Here is a 22,368-nt window from a genome sequence, read left to right as displayed (position 1 = left end):
TTTTGTTTTCTTTACATTGAGATGTAATCCATACCAAAGACTGTGCTCTTTGATCTTCAGCAGTAAATATTTAAAATCCTCTTCACTTTTCAGTAAGCAAGGTTGTATCATCTGCATATAGTAAATTGTTAATGAGTCTTCCTCCAATCCTGATACCATGTTTTTCATCATATAAGTAAGTATAGTAAGTATAGTAAGTATGGTGAATAATTTATGTGTCAACTTGGCTAGATTATGATTTTCAGTAGCTTAACCAAACTCTAGTCAGTTACTGTCATAGAGTAGTGACATGTGATCAAAATCAGCTATCTTGGACAGAACAAATGATCTTCCATATATATTCCATGTAATGTAGTATAACAACTTGGCCTTCCATAAGGCAATCTAATGCAATGTAATCAATCAGCTTGGGTCATACCAATGTTAGGTGGATACAATACCTGATCACTTCTGAATTATAAAAAGACCAGAATAGACATGGAAACACACACAAGGTAAGACTGATGGCATGTGAGGATTTTTTTACAGGCAAAAGAACACCAGAAATCATCACAAACACCAGAAACTAGGAGAAAGATTCACAGAAGAACTCAACAGAGCCAAGATGCTGATTTGGGCATTTAGCCTTTCTCAGAACTGTGAGAAAATAAATATCTGATCCTTAAAGCTACCCACTTGTCATGGAAAAAAGAGGAGCGCTTCCCTCTTCCCCCGCCCTCCCCACATGAGATGGCATGACATAGTGGCAGCAAAAATAGGCTCAAATATAACAACCCTTGTGAGAACTGGCAGTATTTCGTCATGTGTATAGAGTCGCTATGAATTTGAACTGACTCAACGGCACCTAACAACAGCAGTAACGATTTGTCACATTAGAGTTACAGCAGCAGTAGGTAACTAAGGCAGTGGGGACTGTGAGTTCTAGGTCTTTGGTGACAAGAAGGCAAGTGCATACACATGGTAAAGGTAGGGAAATCCATCTGAATTAATAACTTTTGTATTGCCTGGAATGTCGGCTATCTGCAATGAGTTTATCTACCTGCAGAGAATTAGCGACTGGAGAATGGTCTTATTCTTTCCTTTGATACTAACTGCACATATTGTCATTGTTCTTAAGTGCTGTGGAATCAGTTCCAACTCATAGTGACCCTGTAGAGGGTTCTCAAGGAGCGGCTGGTGAGTTTGAACTGCCAGTCTTACAGTTAGCAGTCCAGTGCTTATCCTACAAAGCCATACCAGGACTCCATATATATATATATATATCCTAATGTTGGTAATTCAATAACCACTCTGAAAACTAGTCAAGTTGTATTACTTACTTGATCCAGATACGTGCCAGTCTTTACATTCTCTGATGGCAATGTTGTTATCTAAACTTATTTTAATTCTTCCACTATGGGCCTTGTTGTCAAATGTTATCTGTGAAGAACAGAAAATAGGTTGAAAGACAAGACAAAACCTATCTATTGTTTCGAAGCCAAGATTCCTCTATGTATTCGCTGAAACACAATCCTTTCAAGAGGACACAAGACCCATGTTCTCATCCAAGAGCTGTTGTTGATACTGTTCAAGCTTGGGAAGTTCCCTTTATTTTGCTGTGAAATAAGAGGGTGAAACTAGAACTTCTTTAGAGATCTTGGCATCACTAAAACTTTATGTTTTTTAGGATACTAATCAAGTCCTGGACAACTTATAAAACAAGAGTAATTTCCTCTCCTTACCCTGCTAACTAGGAGCTCTGGTAGCGTAGTGGTTACGAATCGGGCTGTGAACCTTAAGGTCAGCGGTTCGAAACTACCAGCCGCTCTGCGGGAGAAAGATGAGGCTTTCTACTCCCGTAAAGATTTACACCCTCGGAAACCCTGTACAGGGTCGCTATGGGTCGGAACCGACTCGACGGCACTTAACAACAACAACCCTGCTAACTACCTCTAGATGCCCTATTGATAGCAGCAAGAGCTGGCACAACTGTACTTTCCTCAGTGCCCAGCAGGGCCTCAGTTGGGTATAGAAGTTGAATTGTACTGTAATTTTTACCAAAGCAGAGGTACATTATTCCAGACTTTAGATGGAGTTTCTTCAACTTTCATTCTGGGCTTAAAGTTCTTAGTCACGCTGTTGTTGTTGTTGTTAACTCCTGTCGAGTCTGTTCTGACCCCTGGTGACCCTGTGTTAGGTTTTCAAAGAGCAGCTGATGAACTTGAACCACCAGCCTTGTGATTCAAATCGACTTTGCAGTGCAGCTCATTAACCCACAACACCATACCAGTCACTCTAGCACCACATGAACTACAAAAGACATTGGTAACAGGAAGGCAGAAGTCATGTCTTGTTTCGAGTACAAACATTTCAGGGTATCAAGAGGGCTATTCTGCTGCTAGGCCAGGTGCCAAGCAGGATAAAGCTATTCCAGAACACCTTCCATAGTCCTTCTATTGCCCTCCCTTGCTAGTCTCCCTCGCCTTTCCCCATATAGAGACAGAGCAGGCAAGGCAAAAAAATCAGTCTGTCTGCCTCCTGTCTCAGGTTCTAAAGCAACACATGCACAGGTTTTATAAAAACCTGATGACTGAACAACAGATATTCAAATTGTTAATATTAATGTGCATTTTAAGAAACTGTTCTGAACATCAAATGCATATCCAGTTCCACATTCATTACTTACTAAACTGATAAATGCTGTTAAAAGACCATTTATCCAAAGACATTTTAGTTTGCAAATGTCTAAGAGTCCTGGTGTGGTGCTGTAGGATAAGCACTGATATGCTAACCACAAGGTCGACAGTTCAAATCCACCAGCCACTCCTCAGAAACACTGTACACGGTCATTGTAAATTGGAACCAAGTGGATGTCACTTAATAACACTACAATAATATAGCTCAGGATTGCTGGTGTGGCGCTCTGGGTTAATGAACCCAGAGCTGCAAAGCCATTTGAACTGCAAGGTTGGTGGTTCAACCTCACCAGCTGCTCCTTGGAAACCCTATACAGGGTAGCTATGGGTCGGAATCAACTCAACGGCATTTAACAACAACAATAATATCGCTCAGCACCAGTTTGTTACTATGCATAGTTTTATGGTAAGTTACTTAAAGAACAATCTGAAATGATTGTCTGAAATGTTAGAAACAAACATGGACCCTATAATCTGTAAAATTATGAATCTTCAAATCACTCTGAGTATAATTCATTTCAAGAAACATTTGCGCACCCAGCATATGGCAGGTACTATTCTATGTACTGGAGATACGACAGTAACAAATCTGCAAAAATCCTCATCCCCATGGAGCATAAGTGATCCTAGGCAAAAAGAAAGACCCTTTCATGGTTACAAATTTTCTACTTTTGCTCAGTTTTTCTGAGTTCAAAGTCAAATCTTTCCTTATTGATTGGGAATGACACCCCACCACCGTCATCTACCTCTGAAGGTATTGGAAAGATTAAATCAAACGTGGGGGAGAAGTACTTTTTTAACAGAAGGACATCTGCTCCTTACTTATCTGACAGTTTGCGTTTACAACAATAGTAAAAAAAATCTGAATATTTTGAGCACTAACGGTGTACACCTGGCAGTAGTAAATGCCACGGTGTGAGGCGAAAGTAATGCTAACTGTGATGGTTAAGGTTTTGTGTCAGTTTGGCAGGGCATGATTCTCAACAGCTTTCTAGAAGCATGCGATGATGTAATTTGACAGCTATGTAATAAAATAGTCATCCTCCATTTTGTGATCTGATGTGGCCATCCTCTATTTTCACATCATACTAATATTCTCATAACAACCTTGTCTTTGGAAACCTAACCATTTCGATAAGTAAGGAGTGGATGTATATTACAATTACTACTGCAATATCCACATGGGAGGATCTAGCGAGACACGTAAAAAACTGAGACTTGAACCAATTAAATAATTTGCCTAACATTGCATAGGTACTAACTGGTGACCTGATTCAAGGCCAGATTTCATTAGTCTGATTTCAAAGCTCATGCACATGGAGGCTTCAAGACAATCATGGGAAAATTCCATTATCTTAATTCCACTTTCCCATGAACTTTTAAAGCCCCCCTTGTGTTTTATATCAGACGTATTCTACCTCAGTGATGTCTACTTATGACAACGAAGTTGCTCTGCTGGTTCTGCTATTAAACCACCTTGTACTATGTAAGTTCTGATGAGATCCACTTCTAAGTTCACAGTGCAGAGGAGCAGCTTGAAATGAGTTTAGAAATAATGCTGAAAATAAAACAAAGTGTATGTGATTAGCAATTCTTTGAGGGATAAAAAGATTAATGAAGTAGATCCTGCCTTTAAGTAGTTTCCAATCTAGCTGAGTTGATAGATACATAGAAAATTCTAAAACAAAGGAGAAAGTGATATGACCATTTAAAAAAAAAAAAAAAGACAGAAAGAACTGTGAGGGCAGAACATAGAATGCATTTCTAACTTAGGAATCACAGAACGGTTCATAAAGTTGAGCTAAGCTTTGAAGGATGATAAAAATTTCCCAAAGTAACATTTCTAAAAATCAAGAGTAAGAGAGAAAATAGGTACAAAAAGATACGAGACTATAGGTGATAACTCAATGTTTTAAAAAATCAAAAAAACAGTTCTTAATCTGTTGATCAATAATAGGATCAAAATTTATAATTTAATTTGAAATAGTTTTCGAATTTCAGTGTTATTGTTTTTTCCTATTAAATTCTATAAATGTTGTTGTTAGTGGCATCATCAGTTCTGACTCATGTATAGGGGTTTCCAAGGAGCAGCTAGTGAGTTTGAACCACTGACCTAGTGGTTCAAACTGACCTTTCAGTTCATTGCTATATCCTACAGCACCACACTAGGACTCCAAATTCTATCAATAGTTATTCTATTATATTCTGAATTTTAAAATTTGTATCTCTGAAAACTTGATTTTTACAGCCAATTAGTTATTTAATGAACATAACTTTTTATACAAAGTACTACTAAAGAGGTAATAATAAGCTGGAGAATATGAGGGCAAATTGTATCAAATGCTGTCCTGCATATAACCAAACAGCATTGGGTTACTATGATCTTCTTGAGACCATGAACGTACATGAGAGCCATCTTGTGCTCTCCAGAGAGCATTCAGACATAGCTCTGTTTTCAACTGGAATATAAATAGCATAGAAGTAATACGCTGAGCTGGAGAGGAGAAACAAGGATGGCAGTGCAATCAATACCCGAGGCTCAGATACAAGGACCTTGGCAATGATCTTCAGCAGACACAGACTGCTAAGAACCAGCCATATACAACAGACAACACTGTTTCTTTTGTATTTGAACACCTACTCTGTGTTAGGCACTGTTCTTGGTACTGAAGATACAGAAGCAAACAAAACAAGAACTTACACTGAGATGCAGACAGGAGATGAGTAAACAAGTTATAGCAAGATAAAGCTAGCTGTATCAATGTTTCCCCTAAGCACATTCAATTGGAAACATTCTATATACAAGTGTACAAAACACATAAATAGGTAAGACAATTTTCACCCAGACTGGAGCCAAATTCAGCTCAGCCCATACTTACAGTCAAAGTAAAGTCGTAACAGTCAGGGAGTTCGTGGTGACGGACTGTCTGCAGATTAATTGCCTTTAGTTTAAACTGAAGGTCCACTGTTAAGAGTCTAGAAAACAGAGGAGACTTCAGTACGTTGGGAAGACATACAATCAAGTTCCACTCTTATCTGCTCCCCTCACCTGTGGAAGTCCAGGGTTAAGTTGAGTTTATTTTCTTCTAGTGTTCCAATGTGAAAAGGCTCATCTGGCTCGACAAAGAAGCATTCTGCCACAGAAATGGGGGAGGAAAGGGGAACATGATATAGTGCCTAAAAGAAATAAATAAAACTGTATTTTGAGAAGATAAGCTATTCCAATTCTAGTATTTTTTCTAAAATAAGATTTTAAAAACTAGACATCAATACCATTAGTTACAGAGAATCATTTGTTTTTTTCAGACACAAGTAACTCCATTTCTGTATTTAAACATTAAACTTTAGGACTCTAAACTAATGTTTAAGGTAAAAATGACAAATCAGACTTTTTCTAACCAAGGAAAACAAACACTTAAACAAACTAGGCTATTCTAGGTTCTAGTTGTCATTCCTTCCTCACCCTACCCCCCAAAGATACAAGTACTACAAAGCTAAATGGGATTTGAGTTTTATATATAATAAGAATTTGCAAGCCAGAGTCTATTTAGCTTATCTAGCATGAGAGGCGGTGGAATGTGGTGTTTAAAAGAGCAGATTCTGGAGCCAGAGAGCGTGGGCCAAATTCCAATGCTACCTCTTACTAGCTTTACATTGAGCAGACCACTTAACATTCTGAGACACACTTTGCTGTTGCTGTTAAGTGCCGTCAAGTCAGTTCTGACCCATAGCGACCCTGTATAAGGTTTCCAAGGAGCGACTGGTGAGCTTGAACCACCGACACACTTTAGTCTTCTATAAAATGGGGATGATAATAATAAAGCTTTCCTTGTGCTTTTATGAGGATCCACGAGTTAAAGAGCTTAGAACAGTGCCTGATATATAACTCCTACATAGGTCTTACTATACCTTAATAGCACAGATCAAGTCTTTAGAGAAGAAATTACTCATTTTAAGTATAAATCAAGAAGGTAAAAACTGAAGTTCGAGGTTATAGAAGAACATCACCAGTTTCGATTTCTGGATCAATATCAAAGGTGTCATTTCCAGGACAGATGTTTCCTTGCTTGTAGAAGTGCTGACAGATTGCCATAGCAGATTGCTCAGTACCCTTATTCTCATAAGCATGATTCCCAACGGAGATGCTGCAGAGCTGCAAGTACTTCAGGCAAAAAGAAAAACAGAAAATGGGAACACCAGCCAGGACCAAAGGACCAAAGTGAAGCTGTAATTCCCCTCCTCTCCCCTCACCCCCTCCCCATCTCTGAAATGGGCAAGTTCATGCCTCCACTCTGCATGAAGACCACCTACCACCCACAGCCACCGAGTCAGTTTGGGCTCATAGTGACCTTGTATAGGATTTCCGAGGCTGTGAATCCTTATTGGAACAGAAAGCCTGATCTTTCTCCTGACCGGTGTGTTTGAACTGCTGACTTTGCAGTGGTCCAGTGGTCATCCTACAGAGCCCCCAAGGCACTCCTGTTGATATGCAGAGTGGGTAGCATGCTACTCTGCTCAGTGAGGACACATTCAAGCAGAAACATCCTATATACTTGGTCATGTGCTAAGGACAGGGAAACTGTGAGAATCAGAACTCCACATGTCCGACTTGTCTTTTCTGGATCTTGCATGGTTTCTTCCTTGATTTGGGTACAGCCTTACTACTTTTCTGTCATTCTCAATTAGTGGAAAATATTTGAGTTTTCCTTCTCTGACAGGTTTCTGCCTTACAAAGGTTCCAGCTTTCTCAGGTTTTATTGTACTCTTATATGAAACATTGTTACAATAAAATCTTTGTCGCGTATGACATAAAGGTCTTGTGACACTGAGTTGGTTCTGACTCACAATCACCATATAAAGCATTTCCAAGGTGGGGCTGGTGGGCTTGAACCTCTGACCTTGCAGCTAGCAGTCCAGTGTTTATACTGCAGCGCCCAAACTAAGACTCTAACAAGGTCTTAGTTTTAAAATGAATTTTCAGGTCTTGATTGCTATATACACTCTACAAAGTTAATACTCTTATTAGAAATCCTGAAAGAAACGTAATAACTACTTATTATCAGGGTAATAGTTGGTGATTTTAAATCTTTGAGGCTCCTATGCCAACCCCTACCTTTGATCCGTTTAATTAAGTCTTCAAAGTTTCTGTCTGTCTCAAAAGCTTTTCTCAATTTCTAGTTTTGTGAAAGTTTGTTGGTAATATATTTTTTTAATTTCATGGTTTTTTAATAAGTCATTCACATACCAGCTTGCTAGTTTTATGTACCTTGCATTTTCTTCAACTGTTCCTTCTCCAAAGTAAAGAATGCACACTCCTGATTTACCTGATTCACTGCAAAGATGATCTGATCGTACACATCTCTTTGCGTGTATACTGCGTATGTGTCATCCATTCGGTCCATATAGCCTTTTAGGAAGAGGTGTTTGAATGCTATAGTGTTTTCTTCCTTGAATGTCACCACCATTTGGTTGCTTAACCCAAACAAGACCAGCTTAAGAGAAAAAAGAAAAGGATGAAAAATCAGTGAAGCAAAAGGTCTGCATAAATAATGACCCTTTTATCTATTCAAGATTCAATGTGTAATTAATAATGTGTACATTCAATACAGAAGAGCAAAGATGTCAACTTGAGGACTAAGGTGCACCTGACCCAAGCTATGGTATTTTCAATACCCCATATGCATGCGAAAGCTGGACAGTGAATAAGAAAGACCATGGAAGAATTGATGCTTTTGAGTTATGGTGTTGGAGGAGAACATTGAAAGTACCATGGGCTGCCAAAAGAACAAACAGATCTGTGTTGGAAGAAGTGCAGCCAGAGTTCCTTGGAGGCCAGGATGGCCAAACTTCGTCTCTCATACTTCAGACATATTTCAAGAGGGACCAGTCCCTGGAGAAGGATGTCATGTTTGGTAAGGTGGAGGGTCAAAGAAAAAGAGGAAGACCCCCAAAGAGATGGACTGGCAAAGCGGCAGCATCAACTGGTTCAAGCATGGCAACAATTGTGAGGTTGGCCCAGGACCGGGCAGTGTATCATACTGTTGTGCACAGGGTCGCTATGAGTAGGTACTGACTTGATGGCACCTAACAACAACAACAACATTCAATACAGGACTCCTGGTGTGGTGCTGTAGGATTAGCACTGGACTGAACCAGAGGGTTGGCAGGTCAAGCCCACTAGTTACTCCTTGGAAACCTTATACAGGGTCGCTATGAGTCAGAACTGACTTGACAGCACTTAACAACAACAATACTCAAAACAAATTAACCTTTTGACAGATATTGATTCACTTGTCCTTAAAGATAAGGTAAGTTTCTAGTATTAAAATTAGAAATAAAATAAGTGCACATTGTCAACATTCACTTTAATGCGTCATCTCATTTAAGCCATAGTCTCCACTTCAAAAGTACATCATTCAGTTGTTTAGGAATTCAAAAAATCAAGATAACTTTAGCTAAGTGGATGGGAAGTGTTCCTTAAGGAAAGAAGAATAATATAAACTGTGTGGGATTTAAGGAACCCAGGGGAAAGGCTGAAAGAGCCAAGCGGAAGTTAGCATATTACAGAGAACACTGAGGATACCAACACAATTCACTCAGGAAAACAGTGAGAAAAAAATACATACGAGAAGGAAAATGGAAGCAAATGGCACAGGGGCTTGGATGGCAAGTAGAAGAGTTTAATAGAAACATATCAAAAAAGGTTTTTAAGAAGATGGATAAATACACTATAAGAAATATCTTAAGTCCAAGTCTTATGATCAGCTACATTCCTAAATGTAATTACCAAAATGGTGACAATAAGGTTAAAAATAGCAAATACCCTTTCACATTTCTGAATTCAAATACATTAACATTTGTTGTTGCTGTTAAGTACTGTTGAGTCGGTTCCGACCCATAGTGACCCTGTAGAGGGTTTACAAGGAGCAACTGTATCTACTTAATACTTGTGCAGGATTGATTCCTGAGTTTTACATGAAATTCAATTGTTCACATAAAAAAAAGTTTTAACCGCACTGATGTCATATTAATGTAAGTCCTTTCAATTTTACCCCAAAACTTACTATATTCTGAGTTTCTCACCTTCTCTTCTCTCCCCAATCATCTCTTTCTCTGTCATGGTAAGTTTAAAAAGTATACTCTAATTTAGATCCCAGAGGTGAGGAAGAGTGTACAATACACTATACCTGGAACTTACTTCATAATACTCTCACAAGATAGGTCTTAATGTACCCATTTTATGGGTGAGTACATAAACGTACACAGAAGTTAAATAATTTCTTAAGCTACATTACTTTTATTGTTGTTGTTATTGTTGAGTGCTATCGAGTCAGTTATGACTCATAGTGACTCTGTTTATGGTTTCCAAGGAGCAGCTGATGGGCTTGAACCACTGACCTTTCAGTCAGCAATCCAGTTTTTTCTACAGTGCTACACCAGGACTAGGAACTATATAGTCAAAATTTGAACCTAAATCTAAGGTTTAACCTAAGCTCTGTTCACCCATTACACTACACAAAGTGATCCAGGACCTGCTCAGAAAAAAACTAAGTAGATAAATCTTTTCCCTCTCACCTCCCCTTGTGACGGTCTGCACTCCACACACACCATCCTCTCTATGTCTGAAGGCCTTCTTTAAGCCGAGTGTCTTCATTTAAGTCCCCATAAAATGATAGCTTGATATTCCAGAGATTTTATATCAATTAAAGCAGATGACCAAAAAAATCTTCAAATATCTTTTTTTTAACCAGTTCTTTCAAATATAGGAACATCTTCTCTATGCCACTCACTGAGCTAAGTGCTAAGGATATAGCAAAAAGCAATGGTTCCTGGTCTCTAGGGCCTAGTAGAAGACAGGAACAACACTGGCAGAGACAGCTGCTGAAATTCAAAGACAGAGCTAGGTAATGGGAAAAGGGAATCCATCACTGCAGACATACATCTTCCATGTGTTGTTGCAAACACAAAATCTCCAACTTAACAGAAAAACAACCTCCTTTCCTCAACAGAGGGAAACTGTCAACATGTTGTCAACCTCATTTGCTCAATTACAAAGTTGCGTTGATGCTGTTGTTGTTGTTGTTAAGTGCCATCGAGTTGCTTCTGACCCATAGTGACCCTGCATAGGGTTTCCAAGGAGCAGTTGGTGAGCTTTAACCTCTGACCTTACAGTTCAAACAACTTTATGTAATGTTTGTTTAACTGTTCAGATCTGCATAAAGGATATATCACAATTTAAAATCCTCAGTTTCTTTTTAAGACTTACTTAAATGTGCTGTAGGTTATATGCCAGATTTCTAATCATAATCCTGTGACAAGTTAATCATAAGATTGGTGGTTCAATTCCACCAGCTGCTCCTTGGAGACCCTATCAAGGGTTACTATGAGTTGGTACCTACCCAATAACACTTAACAAATGCCTTTTACATACTTATTACTAACAAGCTTAACATCTTAAACCAGTGGCCTGTTTTCCTCTTCCATCCCACTACTGCTCTGTGCCATTGAGTCAGTTATAAATTTGTATGAGAGCAAAAAGCCTCATCTTTTTCCCTCGGAGCAGCTGGTGGATTCGAACGGCTGACCTTACAGTTAGCAGCCTAACATGTAAGCCACTACACTACTACCCTTGGAAACACAATTTTACCTCCCTAAAAATTAAGGAACGATTAAGAGGATGTGTTTTGGAGAGTTTGAATTCTCAGTCTCCTCTTTTCATTTCCTTTGACAGGTTATTTTACCTCAGTATTGCCATCTAGAAAATGGAAATACCACTATCTACCTAAAATTCACTTTAAAAACGGAAAATAGCGATGCCTGAAAAATGTTTAGCCCAGTACACAGTAAATACTCAAGTGGAATCTATTGTTATTGTAAGTCAAAAATGTTCATTTTCATCTGACACAGACTGTTTCTCTTTATGAGACACAATAAACTTTTCATTATTGTCAGGCACTATACTGACACCAGTGTTAAATTATTTCCCAGCTTCCAAATACTGTACTAAGAATTGAACAACCACCTTCATTATAAATGCATTAGAAAGTGTGTGTCTGCTTCTACAATCTTGATTGTACCACCCACTAGTCCTGTGGGAGACATGTTAACATTTACCCAATATGAGTACTGTTAGAATGAAATAAAATATGAAACAAAGTAGTCATCCAGATGTTCATTTCTCATTATACATCCAACATTATGACCTTAATCAAGAATCCTATTAACGTCATGTGATCGTAGAAGTCAATCATAAGCATTTGTATATATCACTCATAAGCATTTGTTCTTAATAAAAAGTTTAGTGTTTTCATGGTTTTTATAAAAATGTCTCCTTCAATACCAGTTGTTTTTATTATATATAATGATATATAGCAGTGATATTTATATACATGTATACTCGTATGATACACAACAGTATCTGTAAGAAGCACAACATATGGTTTCACAAAAAGATGTTTATAGAAGCCAAGGAAATGCTGTTCAAGATTTCCCTCTGAACTAAAATGAAGTCCCCTACTATTAGGAAATAGGAGTTCAAAGGGAAATTTTGAATACCATTTTCTTGGATTCTCTGAATATCTTTGTTCCTGTTATTGTTAAGTCAGTTCCAACTAATAACGACCCTGTATAGGGTTTCCAGTGCTTATCCTACAGCACCACATCTAGGAAGCCATATTTTGTGATTCTTACATTATACTGGTAAGAATTCTTACATATTTTTACATATACTGATGTATATTATACAAGTGTATATGTATGTATATCACTGGTACATATCTTACATATGCTGGGATATATATATATATACAGTATATGTAAAGATAGAGCCTACAAAGGTAATGTTCTACATCGTACTTTAGTGAACAGTGACTGGGATCTTAAAAGCTTGTGCGTAGCCACTGAAGGTGCAATTATTGGTCTTGCCCTGACCAGAGCAAATAAGAGTGAAGAAAATCAAGGAAACAATTAGTCTAAAGGACCATGTGAACTCCAGCCTTCACAATCTGGGACCAGAAGAACTAGACGGTGCCCAGCTACAACTGCTGACTACTCAGGATGTCCAGAAGGGATCACAACAGGAACTACTGGAAAAACTGGGAGATAAATGTGGAACAAAACTCAAACTCATCAAAACAACTAAGCTTTGTGATGTGATACAGACTAGTGGAACCCCTGAGACTATGGCCCCTAGACAGCCTTCAAGTCTGGAACTGAACTCACCCCTGTCACTCTTTTAGTCAAACAACAGACAAGCCTATATGTTAAACAATAACTTCAGGAAGGCACACACTTCATAGAATAATCAACCTAATGGAATCAAAAGGGCAGTATTTTTCCAGGGATAAAACTTAGAAGGAAGAAAGGGTAGGAAAGAAGGATGACCACAGGAAAGGAATAGGAAGAGTGCTGTTACATTGTGGGAATTATAATCAGTGTCAGAAAATAAAATGTGTATGAATTATTAAATGAAAAATCAATTTGCACTGTAAACTTTTACCCAAACCATAATTTAAAAGCTTAAAAATATAAATAAAATGAAGTCCCCTATTTTACAAACGAATGCTATACTTTTTCTTAATTAACTTTGCATTCTACATTATTACAGCTCCTATGATCACAGGACTGTAAGGATCTAAGTAGTCTTAAAGAGAAAGATTCCAAGCAAAATAACTGGGAAGAAAAGAAGGTCTTCTATATGACCAACAATTAGTTCCCATGGATGACTAACTCTCTTGATTGGAAGCAAAATATTAAAATTTCCTTTCCCTGAAAACTAATTAGATTGTGTCTAAAATTATAACTTAGTGAAAGATGGAAGAAAAAAATGAAGTCTTCTTTCACAACCAGTGAAGAGAATATGGTTTAAGTGAATATATGTTTCCTTATTTATTGTTCATTGTTATATATGCAGTTAAAGCTTACAAAAACCACCATCCATACATTGACTTTGTCATTAAGAGTGCTTCACCAATTTTATAACTGAGATGCTCACCTGAATAGTCACCATTACAATTTTCAGAATTTGTATGGCAAGTTTCCATGGTTTTCTTCCTCGAGCCCAGAACTTCTCACAAGGATTCATGAAAAAAAATTTGAGTTTTCGCCTCATTTGGTCTTCTAATAGAAGCTCCTCAGAGACAGATGTATGCTGATTAAAACTGCAGGGATTTTCCTCTATGTGAGAGTTGCAGCTACTTACAACTACCTCAGGATTTGCCATCTCTAAAGAGGGATAAAAACAGTTTTAATTTAGTGAGTAGAGACACAGTCATAGTCTTTGTTACTATGGGACAATTTAAGAGACCCACATGAACAAAATATTTCATTTCAAGCAAACATCATTTTTCTAAACTGAACTTTAGAAGCTTTCAAAATAAATTAAAATACAGGATACCATTTTTATGCTTGTTTCTGTTATAAAGTGAACATTCACTGAGATGAAAGGCATGAAATTCAAGGGCTGTTACCATCAGTAAAAGGTTATATGCATGTGTGTGAATTTATATATATAGCATTACGTGTTTCTTGCTTTTGCTTTTGTTTTCATTTCATTCAGTAGGTGGTAGTGGTGGTGTGTGTTGAGTCAGTTCTGTTTCATAGCGACACTATATATATAGCATTTCTGAGGCTGTAAATCTTTATGGAAACCAAAAGCCTCATCGTTCTGCCGTGGCATGACAGACAGATTCAAACTGCTGGCCTTGCAGTTAGCAGTCCAGTTTGTAACTCACTGATTACCAGTGCTCCTTCATTTAGTAATAGATAAAATTAAAGAACTTGAAAGGGTTGGGCCCTGAAATTATACGCAAAATGTTATGGATATGTGGATATGGGCATCTTTCCTGGGGAAAGACTAAAAAAGGTTCTTTAGATTATCAAAAAAAAGGTTGAAACTATTGAGTTAAAGGTAGCCAGGTATGGTGCTTTGAGGTATAAGGTACACCTGAACCAATCCCCTCATATGCATGTGAAAGTTGGACAATGAATAAGGAAGACTGAAGAAGTATTGATATCTTTGAATTATGTTGTTGGTCAAGAATATGGAATATACCATGGACAGACTACTAGAAGAAAGAACAAATCTGTCTTGGAACAAGTATAGCCAGAGTACTCCTTAGAAGTGGGGAAGGTGAGACTTCATCTCACAGACTTTTGACATGCTATCAGGAGGGACCATTCCCTGAAGAAAAGAAGACCTCAGTGAGATAGACTGACACAGTGCCTACAATCATAGGAACAATTATGTGAGGATGCCCCAGTAGTGTTTTGCTCTGTTGTTGTACATAGGGTGGCTATGAGTCAGAATCTACAAAATAACATGAACAACAAAACAGGTATGATGTAGAGAACCAAGATATTTTTTAGTTTCAAATCCTGGTTCTACTTTTTGGCCTTAACTAAGCCACTTAGCCTATCTGAACCTCAGAATCCTCATCTATAGAATGGGAGTAACAATACCTACTCTCATAAGATTTTAGAGTGTGCCAGGGTCTGGCCTCAGCAAGGGGGTGGGTACCCGAAGATGGGGTGTCCGGTGACGATGGCGAGACAGAGAGAGAGAGAAAACAGACACAAAGAAGACAGAAAAAACAGATACAAAGAAGATAGACACCCAGGCTTGATGCAAGCTGCCAGACAGACTGCTCAGTGGCTGACATTTTCCCTTCTCGGACTAACTCTAGGTGGGATGTCTGGAGAGGCGAGAGAGAAAAGAAACACTCGGAGACCAGAGTAGATGCAAAACCGGCAGACAGCCTCTTCATACCCTGCAAGCAATAATGCCCCGCAAGCAATAATGCCCGCAGACTTAAGTCTGCATCCGTCTTTTATTTCCTCTCTTTCAGGGAGGGATCTTTACAGAAGAAGAATGGTATTATTCAGACAAGACAATCTTTAAGATAAATTAAGCCAGTAAACCTTACTTAAACCAATATTCCTTTCTTCCTTACTGGGTTTAACCTTCACTTGGATCAAACTGATTGAACCCAGGATGGTCCGAGGGAGTTGCCCCCATTGTCCTTAATCCCATATTCCCAGAATTTACCACTCCACCCCAAGTGAATATACCCCGGGCAGTTCCTCTCCAGAGCCTCCCTGCTTAATCCCGGTAAACCTGTCCTTGTTCGTCCTCTGAGGAAGTTTTACTGCCTTGGTTCTAGGGGGAAAATCTTGACCTTAGAAACTTAGGGGAATATTGCATTTCTCTGTGGACATCCAGGGCTCATGTTTGGAATTAAATAAATATAACTGAACACTAAGATGAAAAGCAATTTGCTATTAACTGCCATGTGGCTAGATCTGTTACACTCAGGCCTATAGGGCCTCGAACCTCTGCATGGTCTGCAACAAGAGTGGATTAAAAAAAAAGACAAATAAAGTCCTTGTACAGGTTCTAGAGCGAAGGAGGCAGCCTCACTTACTCTAAACCCCGAGGAGACCTGAGTGACCCAGGAAGATCATAGCAGTAGTGTGAGCTTTCCAGAACTTACAAAGGAGAATGAAGACTCACAATTTAAGAACAAATATCAGCCAGGTAAGTCACTCATATTTACTTTATTAAAGGCCTTAATTATATGTAGCACATTTTACTTTTCAAAGTACTTCTCATCTATCATTTCTTTTATCTCTTTGAAAAGGGTGCAGCTGATTTTGTTGTCATATCTTCCAACATTACAAAAAAGTCATTCCAGACACTGGGACCATATCTTGGATTTTTCTCTCAGGCAAATATGGAATCTATTAAAAAATAAAGTACCCCAGACCACTAGGGATTCCATACTGATACGTTTATATTTTGCATTCAGAGATAAAAAAGGAAATGTTTAACCTGTATTAGTACAGGGAGTCCTGGTAGGATGCTGCAGGATAAGCACTCAACCATAAGATCTGTTTCAATCACAAGACTGGCAGTTCAAACTCACTAACTGCTCCTCAGAAGCCCTATACAGGGTTGCTATGAGTCACAGCTGACTCGATGACACTTTACAACAACAACATATTCATATCTGACTAGGTGCCATACTACATTCCAACCCTAGAATCCTACTTTTGATTCAGATTCAAACATTCTTTGCAAACCCAACATCTCCAAGCAATAGATATTGGCTATAAAAACTAGCTGTAGAGAAAGTTTTAAACTTTTGATTACTGAGCAGATTAATAAGGATATTGTAAAAAACATATGCCATACACCACAACCAAAAACCAAACACATGGTCATCTAGTCAATGTTGACTCAAACTACCCCATAGGGTCTCTAAGACTATAAATGTTTATGAAGCAAATTGCCACATCTTTCTCTTGCTGAGCAGCTAGTGGGTTTGAACTGCTGCTGACCTTCAGTAACCAGCTTAGTGCTTTAATAACTGTGCCACCAGGGCTTCATATACTATATTCAACAGTATCTTCAAAATGAAAGAATTAGGTATGGTAAGAACTCCTCAAAGTGTGGCTTTACTTGCGTGTGCTAAAATGCCTGTCAAATAAAGCTTAGATAAAAATCTAAATAAGAAAGTTATTCAACCATAAAGATTTTCACTCAAGAACATTTTATTGTCTCTTCAAAAAGGCATGACATTTTAACCAGCATTTAAAGAGACTTTATTTATGGGACTTAAAACTAAAAATTACTAATACATACAACTAACATAATAATGAAGCAGCTAATAATAATAGCAATGAAGCTCTTAAAGCATGTTGATGATCTGTGGTCACATTAAGCCCTTTCCATTTTGATAGAGTGAAAATTAAATTTTAAACAAACTAGCCACACACTGTGTAACATTAATCCACAGGAACAAAGTAAATGAACCAACCACCATTAATTTATTCAGCACACTGTACCAAGTTGTCCAGGAAGCAAGGCATCTCATTTATTATGACTGATGGCTAAATTTGCTGCAAACGTTAGCTTTGCCATGAAGTTTAACCACCTTATTGAAGATGCATTTTAAAAACTGCCAGCCCCTAGCTTCTCCAGGAGAATATGCCAACATCTTTTGACATTACCCCGCAGCACTGGTATGAACTGGTATGAACCAAACCATGACGGTTTGGTTAAGAGGCCTATCATAAGTGCTTATTAAACAGTCTTAGAACCAACTGGCCAATATAGAGGTTATTTATGTGATGGTCAGTCTTAACTGGATTCAGAGACAAAAAAATTAGACAAAGCTAGAGAATATGTATATGCAAATGGTAAAAATCCCACGAATGGAAGCAGAGTAAAGCAACCTTATTTCTTCAGAAGCTCAAAACTAATTTTTTTGCTTTCTCTTTTCTTTCATATTCTTTGTTGTTGTTTAAACAAGCGTGCAGAATGGTATTTCAGGTGGAAAAGAATGGAGACTGCAGTGATTGTCCTGAAAGGTCTGCCTTCAACACCCCCCTCCTTCATCCTCAGGCACTGCTCCAGACATTTGTTGTTATTGTTGTTAATTGCCCTAGAGTTTATTCTGACTCATGACAATCCCATGTGTGCAAAGAACTGCTCCTTAAGGTTTTCAAGGTTGTAATCTTTCTGAAGCTGATCGCCAGGTCTTTCTTCCAAGGCATCTCTGTTGGGTTTTAACTGTCAACTTTTGGGCTGATTAGTCAACCCGAATATATTTATTTTTTGGTTAATCAACCCAATTAAATTTACATTTATTTTGTGTTGGTTAAGTGCTATGGAGTTGATTACGGACTCATAGTTGATTGTATAGGGTTCCCAAGGCTATAAATCTTTATGGGAGCAGAAAATGCCTCTCCCTCTGGGCAGCTAGCAGATTTGAATGCGTTAGCAGCCCAACTCAAAACCCACTATGCTACCAGAACTCCTTAACCTTTGGGTTGTTAAGTGTCATTGAGTCGGTTCGGACTCATAGCAACACTGTATAGGGTTTCCTAGGAGCAGCTGGTGGGTTTGAACTGTTGACCTTGTGGTTCATAGTCCAGTGCTGATCTGCCAGCATCACACCAGAAGCCCAAACCTTTGGGTTAGTATTACTATTTTTAGTAGTTAGTGTTTAACCACTTGCTTCATCCAGGGCCCACCCAGGACTGGCTGGAAACTGGTTTCAATCAGCACAGGGACCCTGATTTATCCGCCCAGCACACCTCAAGTAAAAGCAGACTGAGTTCAGAGAAGTTGGCTGAGCAACTTCAAAAACAGCCGGCGGGGGGACACCAGATGGACACCAGATGGACGCCCTATCAGTCCTTCTCAGTCAGAGATTCTGGATTAAGGGTGGCTTCCTTTTCTTGAGTCCCAGTCTTTGCTGTTGGTCCACCAAGCAGTTTTCAGTCTGGACTACCCCGGCGTGGGGCGCGCGGGCTGAGCGCCGCCTCTTTTCACACCACCCAGGACCAAGTCTCACGCCCGCGCGCGTCCACACTGACCTTTAGCCAGCGGCTGAGCTGGTGCTGTAGCGAAAACCTGCATTTCGCACCCGGATCCCACCTGACTTCCTTGCATGGTGCCTAAGTCCGAGGACCCGGACCCTTCTGCTTTGTATCATAGATGGCTCGCGACATCTCGCTCTCTCCCTGCGCGCCCTTGGCGCCGTTCCCTCGACACCTGATGCCTCTCGGCGGTGCCCAGCGCGGCTCCGGTAGCCTCGGCTCACCTGCAGTCCCCGGCGCGCGGAAGGGTCGGGGGTCAGGGGCACCGCAGCGACCCAGCCAAGTCAAATGGGACGGCTGTGGAAATGTGTGCGGGGGGAGAGGAGAGGGCGAGGGGGAGCGTCAGGTGTCCCCAGCAGCGGGAGGACACGGCATTTCCGCGCTCGCTTCAGCAGCCTCCGAGGCTCGGCGCAGCCCTAGAGGTCGCCAGTGCAGTCCGCCAACTTCAGGCGGCTTTAACTCGTTACCCTTCTCTCGATTTCTTGGGTCATCTTCCACGCCCTTTCTGGGGCAGGCTTTCGTGAAGGCAGGTAGAGCGAGGAAGTCGTCTGAATGAACCATGTGTTGTTCCTGTTCTCTGGGCGTGCCCTATTTCATCACTCCCTTCACCTTCCTTTAAGCAACCCACTTAACGCTAAAAAAGTGGAGGCTGCAATGATTATATCTAGGTGCTTCGGGGAATAGAAGCTAATCCTTCCTCAGTCCGGTAGCTACGGGGCAAGGTTATCCAAGTGCGTGGGCTCAGGCTGCAGGCTGATTGAGGAGCCTATTCCCCTCGATGCCGATTCCTCTAGGGTGTTTGTGGGGATTAAACGCGATGCTGGACTTCAAATGTCTGGGTCCCAGCAAGAGCTCAGTCTTCTCTTCCAGCCTTTCATTCTGATTTTTGCATTCAAAATGAAATCTTAAAGTGTAAGTAAAATAGAGTCCTGTACTCCCTCCCTCGTCCCCGTCCTCCAAAAATCAATTCTAATTGCTGAGGAATCCATTCTGACTCTCTGGGACTCATGTGTGCAGAGAACTATGGTCCATCCATTTTTCAAGGCAGATTACTAGACTTTTCTTCTGAGTGGGTTCAAAGTTAGTGGTCATTTGCACAAGGTAGAGACTCTCTTGTTGTTCTGAGTTGTCTAGTAGGTTCCGACTCAAGTGACCCTGTATATGACTCATGGCGACCCCATGTGTGTAGAGGAGCAACTGGTGGGTTTGAACCTGTAATCTCTCGGTTACCAGACCAGTGTTTATCCTACCATACCACACAAGAACTCTTTAAATTCTCTAATATCAGAATTTTTCTGAAACTAGCGAACCGTCTAATAGAGTCTTTTCTAGACTGGGTACTGGGGCAGAAAGTGCCCTGGAAAAGTTCTTGGGGAAAAAAAAAATGTTTGTGAATAGAAATACCCATAGTTCTCAAAATAGTAACACTTTTCCTTAATATATTCTTTTTAAGAATTAAACCTTAATTATTCCTCATCAGGAATGGATCCAGAATTTTGATTAATTTTAATTGTAATCTCTTCGGATTTGCTGGTTTCAATTAATTAATTAGGCCATGAGACGGTTTGTACAAGTCAGTAAGTTTCCAAAGCAAGGTATTCCTGAAATTATATTAAGAGCTGTGAGACCTTTTACAAAATTGCTTTCAAATCCTAAAACCAGTTTGTATGGATAATGTATAAACAAGAAGTTCATGATTTAACCTGAATGCCCAAGTACAGTAGACATCCAAAAGAATATAATTGGCACACTAAATTCTCAAGTATAATTTGGAAAATATCATTTAATCCCTAATGTCTTTCTGCCTCTGCGTGATTTATCACTCACCTACGGCTACAGTGAAGTCATTGTGGTGGTGGACATTTTTAAATGCTTGATTGTTCAGGAACAATCTGAACTTTGGAGAAGGTTTACAGGAATAAATAATGGCCTTCACTTAACCCTAGTTAGAGTTCAGGACACTGGTGAATTAAAACATCCGGGGGCTAGAGATCCAAATTTCCTATGACTGTGTGATTTGGGGGCAGTTACTTAACCTCTCCACTTCCCTATTTCCTTCTTTGTGTATAATCTGTTTAATAAAAGGAATTGTGGATTTTAATTGGTATGAGGCATGTAATGTAACCATTACTATACCTTGTTGTTAAGTGCTGTCGAGTCTATTCCGACCCATAGCAACCCTGTACAGGGTTTCCAAGGAGCCGCTTGTGAGCTTGAAGCACCGACCTTGCAGTTCAAATGACTTTGCAGTCTGACGCATTAGCCCACAGCGCCACACCAGGACTCTATACCTAGCATACACTATATACTTATAAATATTAATTCCTTTTCATTTTTAGAACTAATAATTCATTTTGATAGAATATTCATGCAAAGGCAACTTTGCATTATGATATTTCTTTATTTGTTGTTATTGTTAAGTGTCATCGAGTCAGTTCAAACATGACCTATAATGACCCTGCATAGGGCTTCTGAGGAACGGCTGGGGAGTTTGAACCTTGCTGTTCAAACCAGCCTCGTGGACCAGTGCTTTTACTACAGTGCCACACCAGGATTCCATACCCATATATAGACCATGGAACTTGCTCTGAAAAAATTATTATGTAACATTTGATGCTGTTGTTGTTGCTGCTGTTAGTTGTTGTCAAGTTGATTTTGACACATGGTGACCCCATGTGTGTAGAGTAGAACATTCCATAACATTTTCAAGGCTGTGGCCTTTAGGAATCAAATTGGCAGGCTTATCTTTAAAGCTACTTCTGAGTGAGTTTGAACCTCCAACTTTTCAGCTAGTAGTTGAGTGCTTAGCCATTTGATAAATCCCAAAAATGTAAGCTTGGGAGTATAATAATTAAATTAATTTTCCTTTTATCATGAACTATCATTCAATTTGAGAATGAGAACATTGCAATTATACCTTTGCACTCCTCTTTAACCCAGACCCTGACTCTGGCTTTTTACCCCTCTGTGGTGCTGTGGGCTAATGCGTCAGGCTGTAAAGTCATTTGAACTGCAAGATCGGTGGTTCAAGCTCACCAGCTGCTCCTTGGAAACCCTAAACAGGGTCGAAGTGGGCCGGAATCCACTTGACGGCACTTAACAACAACAACAACAATCCCTAAATTGCTGTCTTCATTGTGGTATTCATCAATCCTTAGTTTTCATTTTTTAATATTTAGTTACATATATATGTATTTATCTTTTAACAAACTATTGCTTAGTTTTTCCTTTTTACTTCTATGAAATGGCAACAGACTACCTGTGGCCTTCTGTGACCTACTTCTTAAATTTAACATTGCATCTTGTTGTT

The 22,368-nt window shown here is 39.4% G+C and overlaps 2 protein-coding genes across 3 annotated transcripts in view; one reads left to right on the top strand and one right to left on the bottom strand.

Annotated features, from left to right (window-relative positions):
• Positions 1-13,900, bottom strand: part of MCOLN3 (mucolipin 3) — a 38,210-nt gene extending 24,310 nt beyond the window's left edge. The window contains exons 1-6 of one of the 2 annotated variants that reach the window (XM_006830997.1): positions 13,669-13,900; positions 8,000-8,167; positions 6,684-6,837; positions 5,725-5,809; positions 5,555-5,651; positions 1,320-1,419 (exon numbers count right to left, since the gene is read on the bottom strand). In XM_006830997.1, the coding sequence (XP_006831060.1) occupies positions 1,320-1,419; positions 5,555-5,651; positions 5,725-5,809; positions 6,684-6,837; positions 8,000-8,167; positions 13,669-13,896 (832 nt within the window). In that variant the 5' untranslated portion in view covers positions 13,897-13,900. The remainder of the gene's footprint in view (positions 1-1,319; positions 1,420-5,554; positions 5,652-5,724; positions 5,810-6,683; positions 6,838-7,999; positions 8,168-13,668) is intronic. The other variant, XM_006830998.1, reaches the window with a different exon arrangement.
• Positions 13,901-19,176: 5,276 nt separating this feature from the next.
• WDR63 (WD repeat domain 63) overlaps positions 19,177-22,368 on the top strand; it is a 159,988-nt gene continuing 156,796 nt past the window's right edge. Inside the window, exon 1 of the mRNA XM_006831075.1 lies at positions 19,177-19,588. Coding sequence (XP_006831138.1) covers positions 19,177-19,588 — 412 coding nt within the window. The remainder of the gene's footprint in view (positions 19,589-22,368) is intronic.

This window comes from Chrysochloris asiatica, unplaced genomic scaffold (assembly GCF_000296735.1).
Source record: "Chrysochloris asiatica unplaced genomic scaffold, ChrAsi1.0 scaffold00002, whole genome shotgun sequence".
Lineage (NCBI taxonomy): Eukaryota > Metazoa > Chordata > Mammalia > Afrosoricida > Chrysochloridae > Chrysochloris > Chrysochloris asiatica.
Note: the sequence above shows the minus strand (reverse complement) of the source record. Positions and strands in the feature narration are given on the sequence as shown.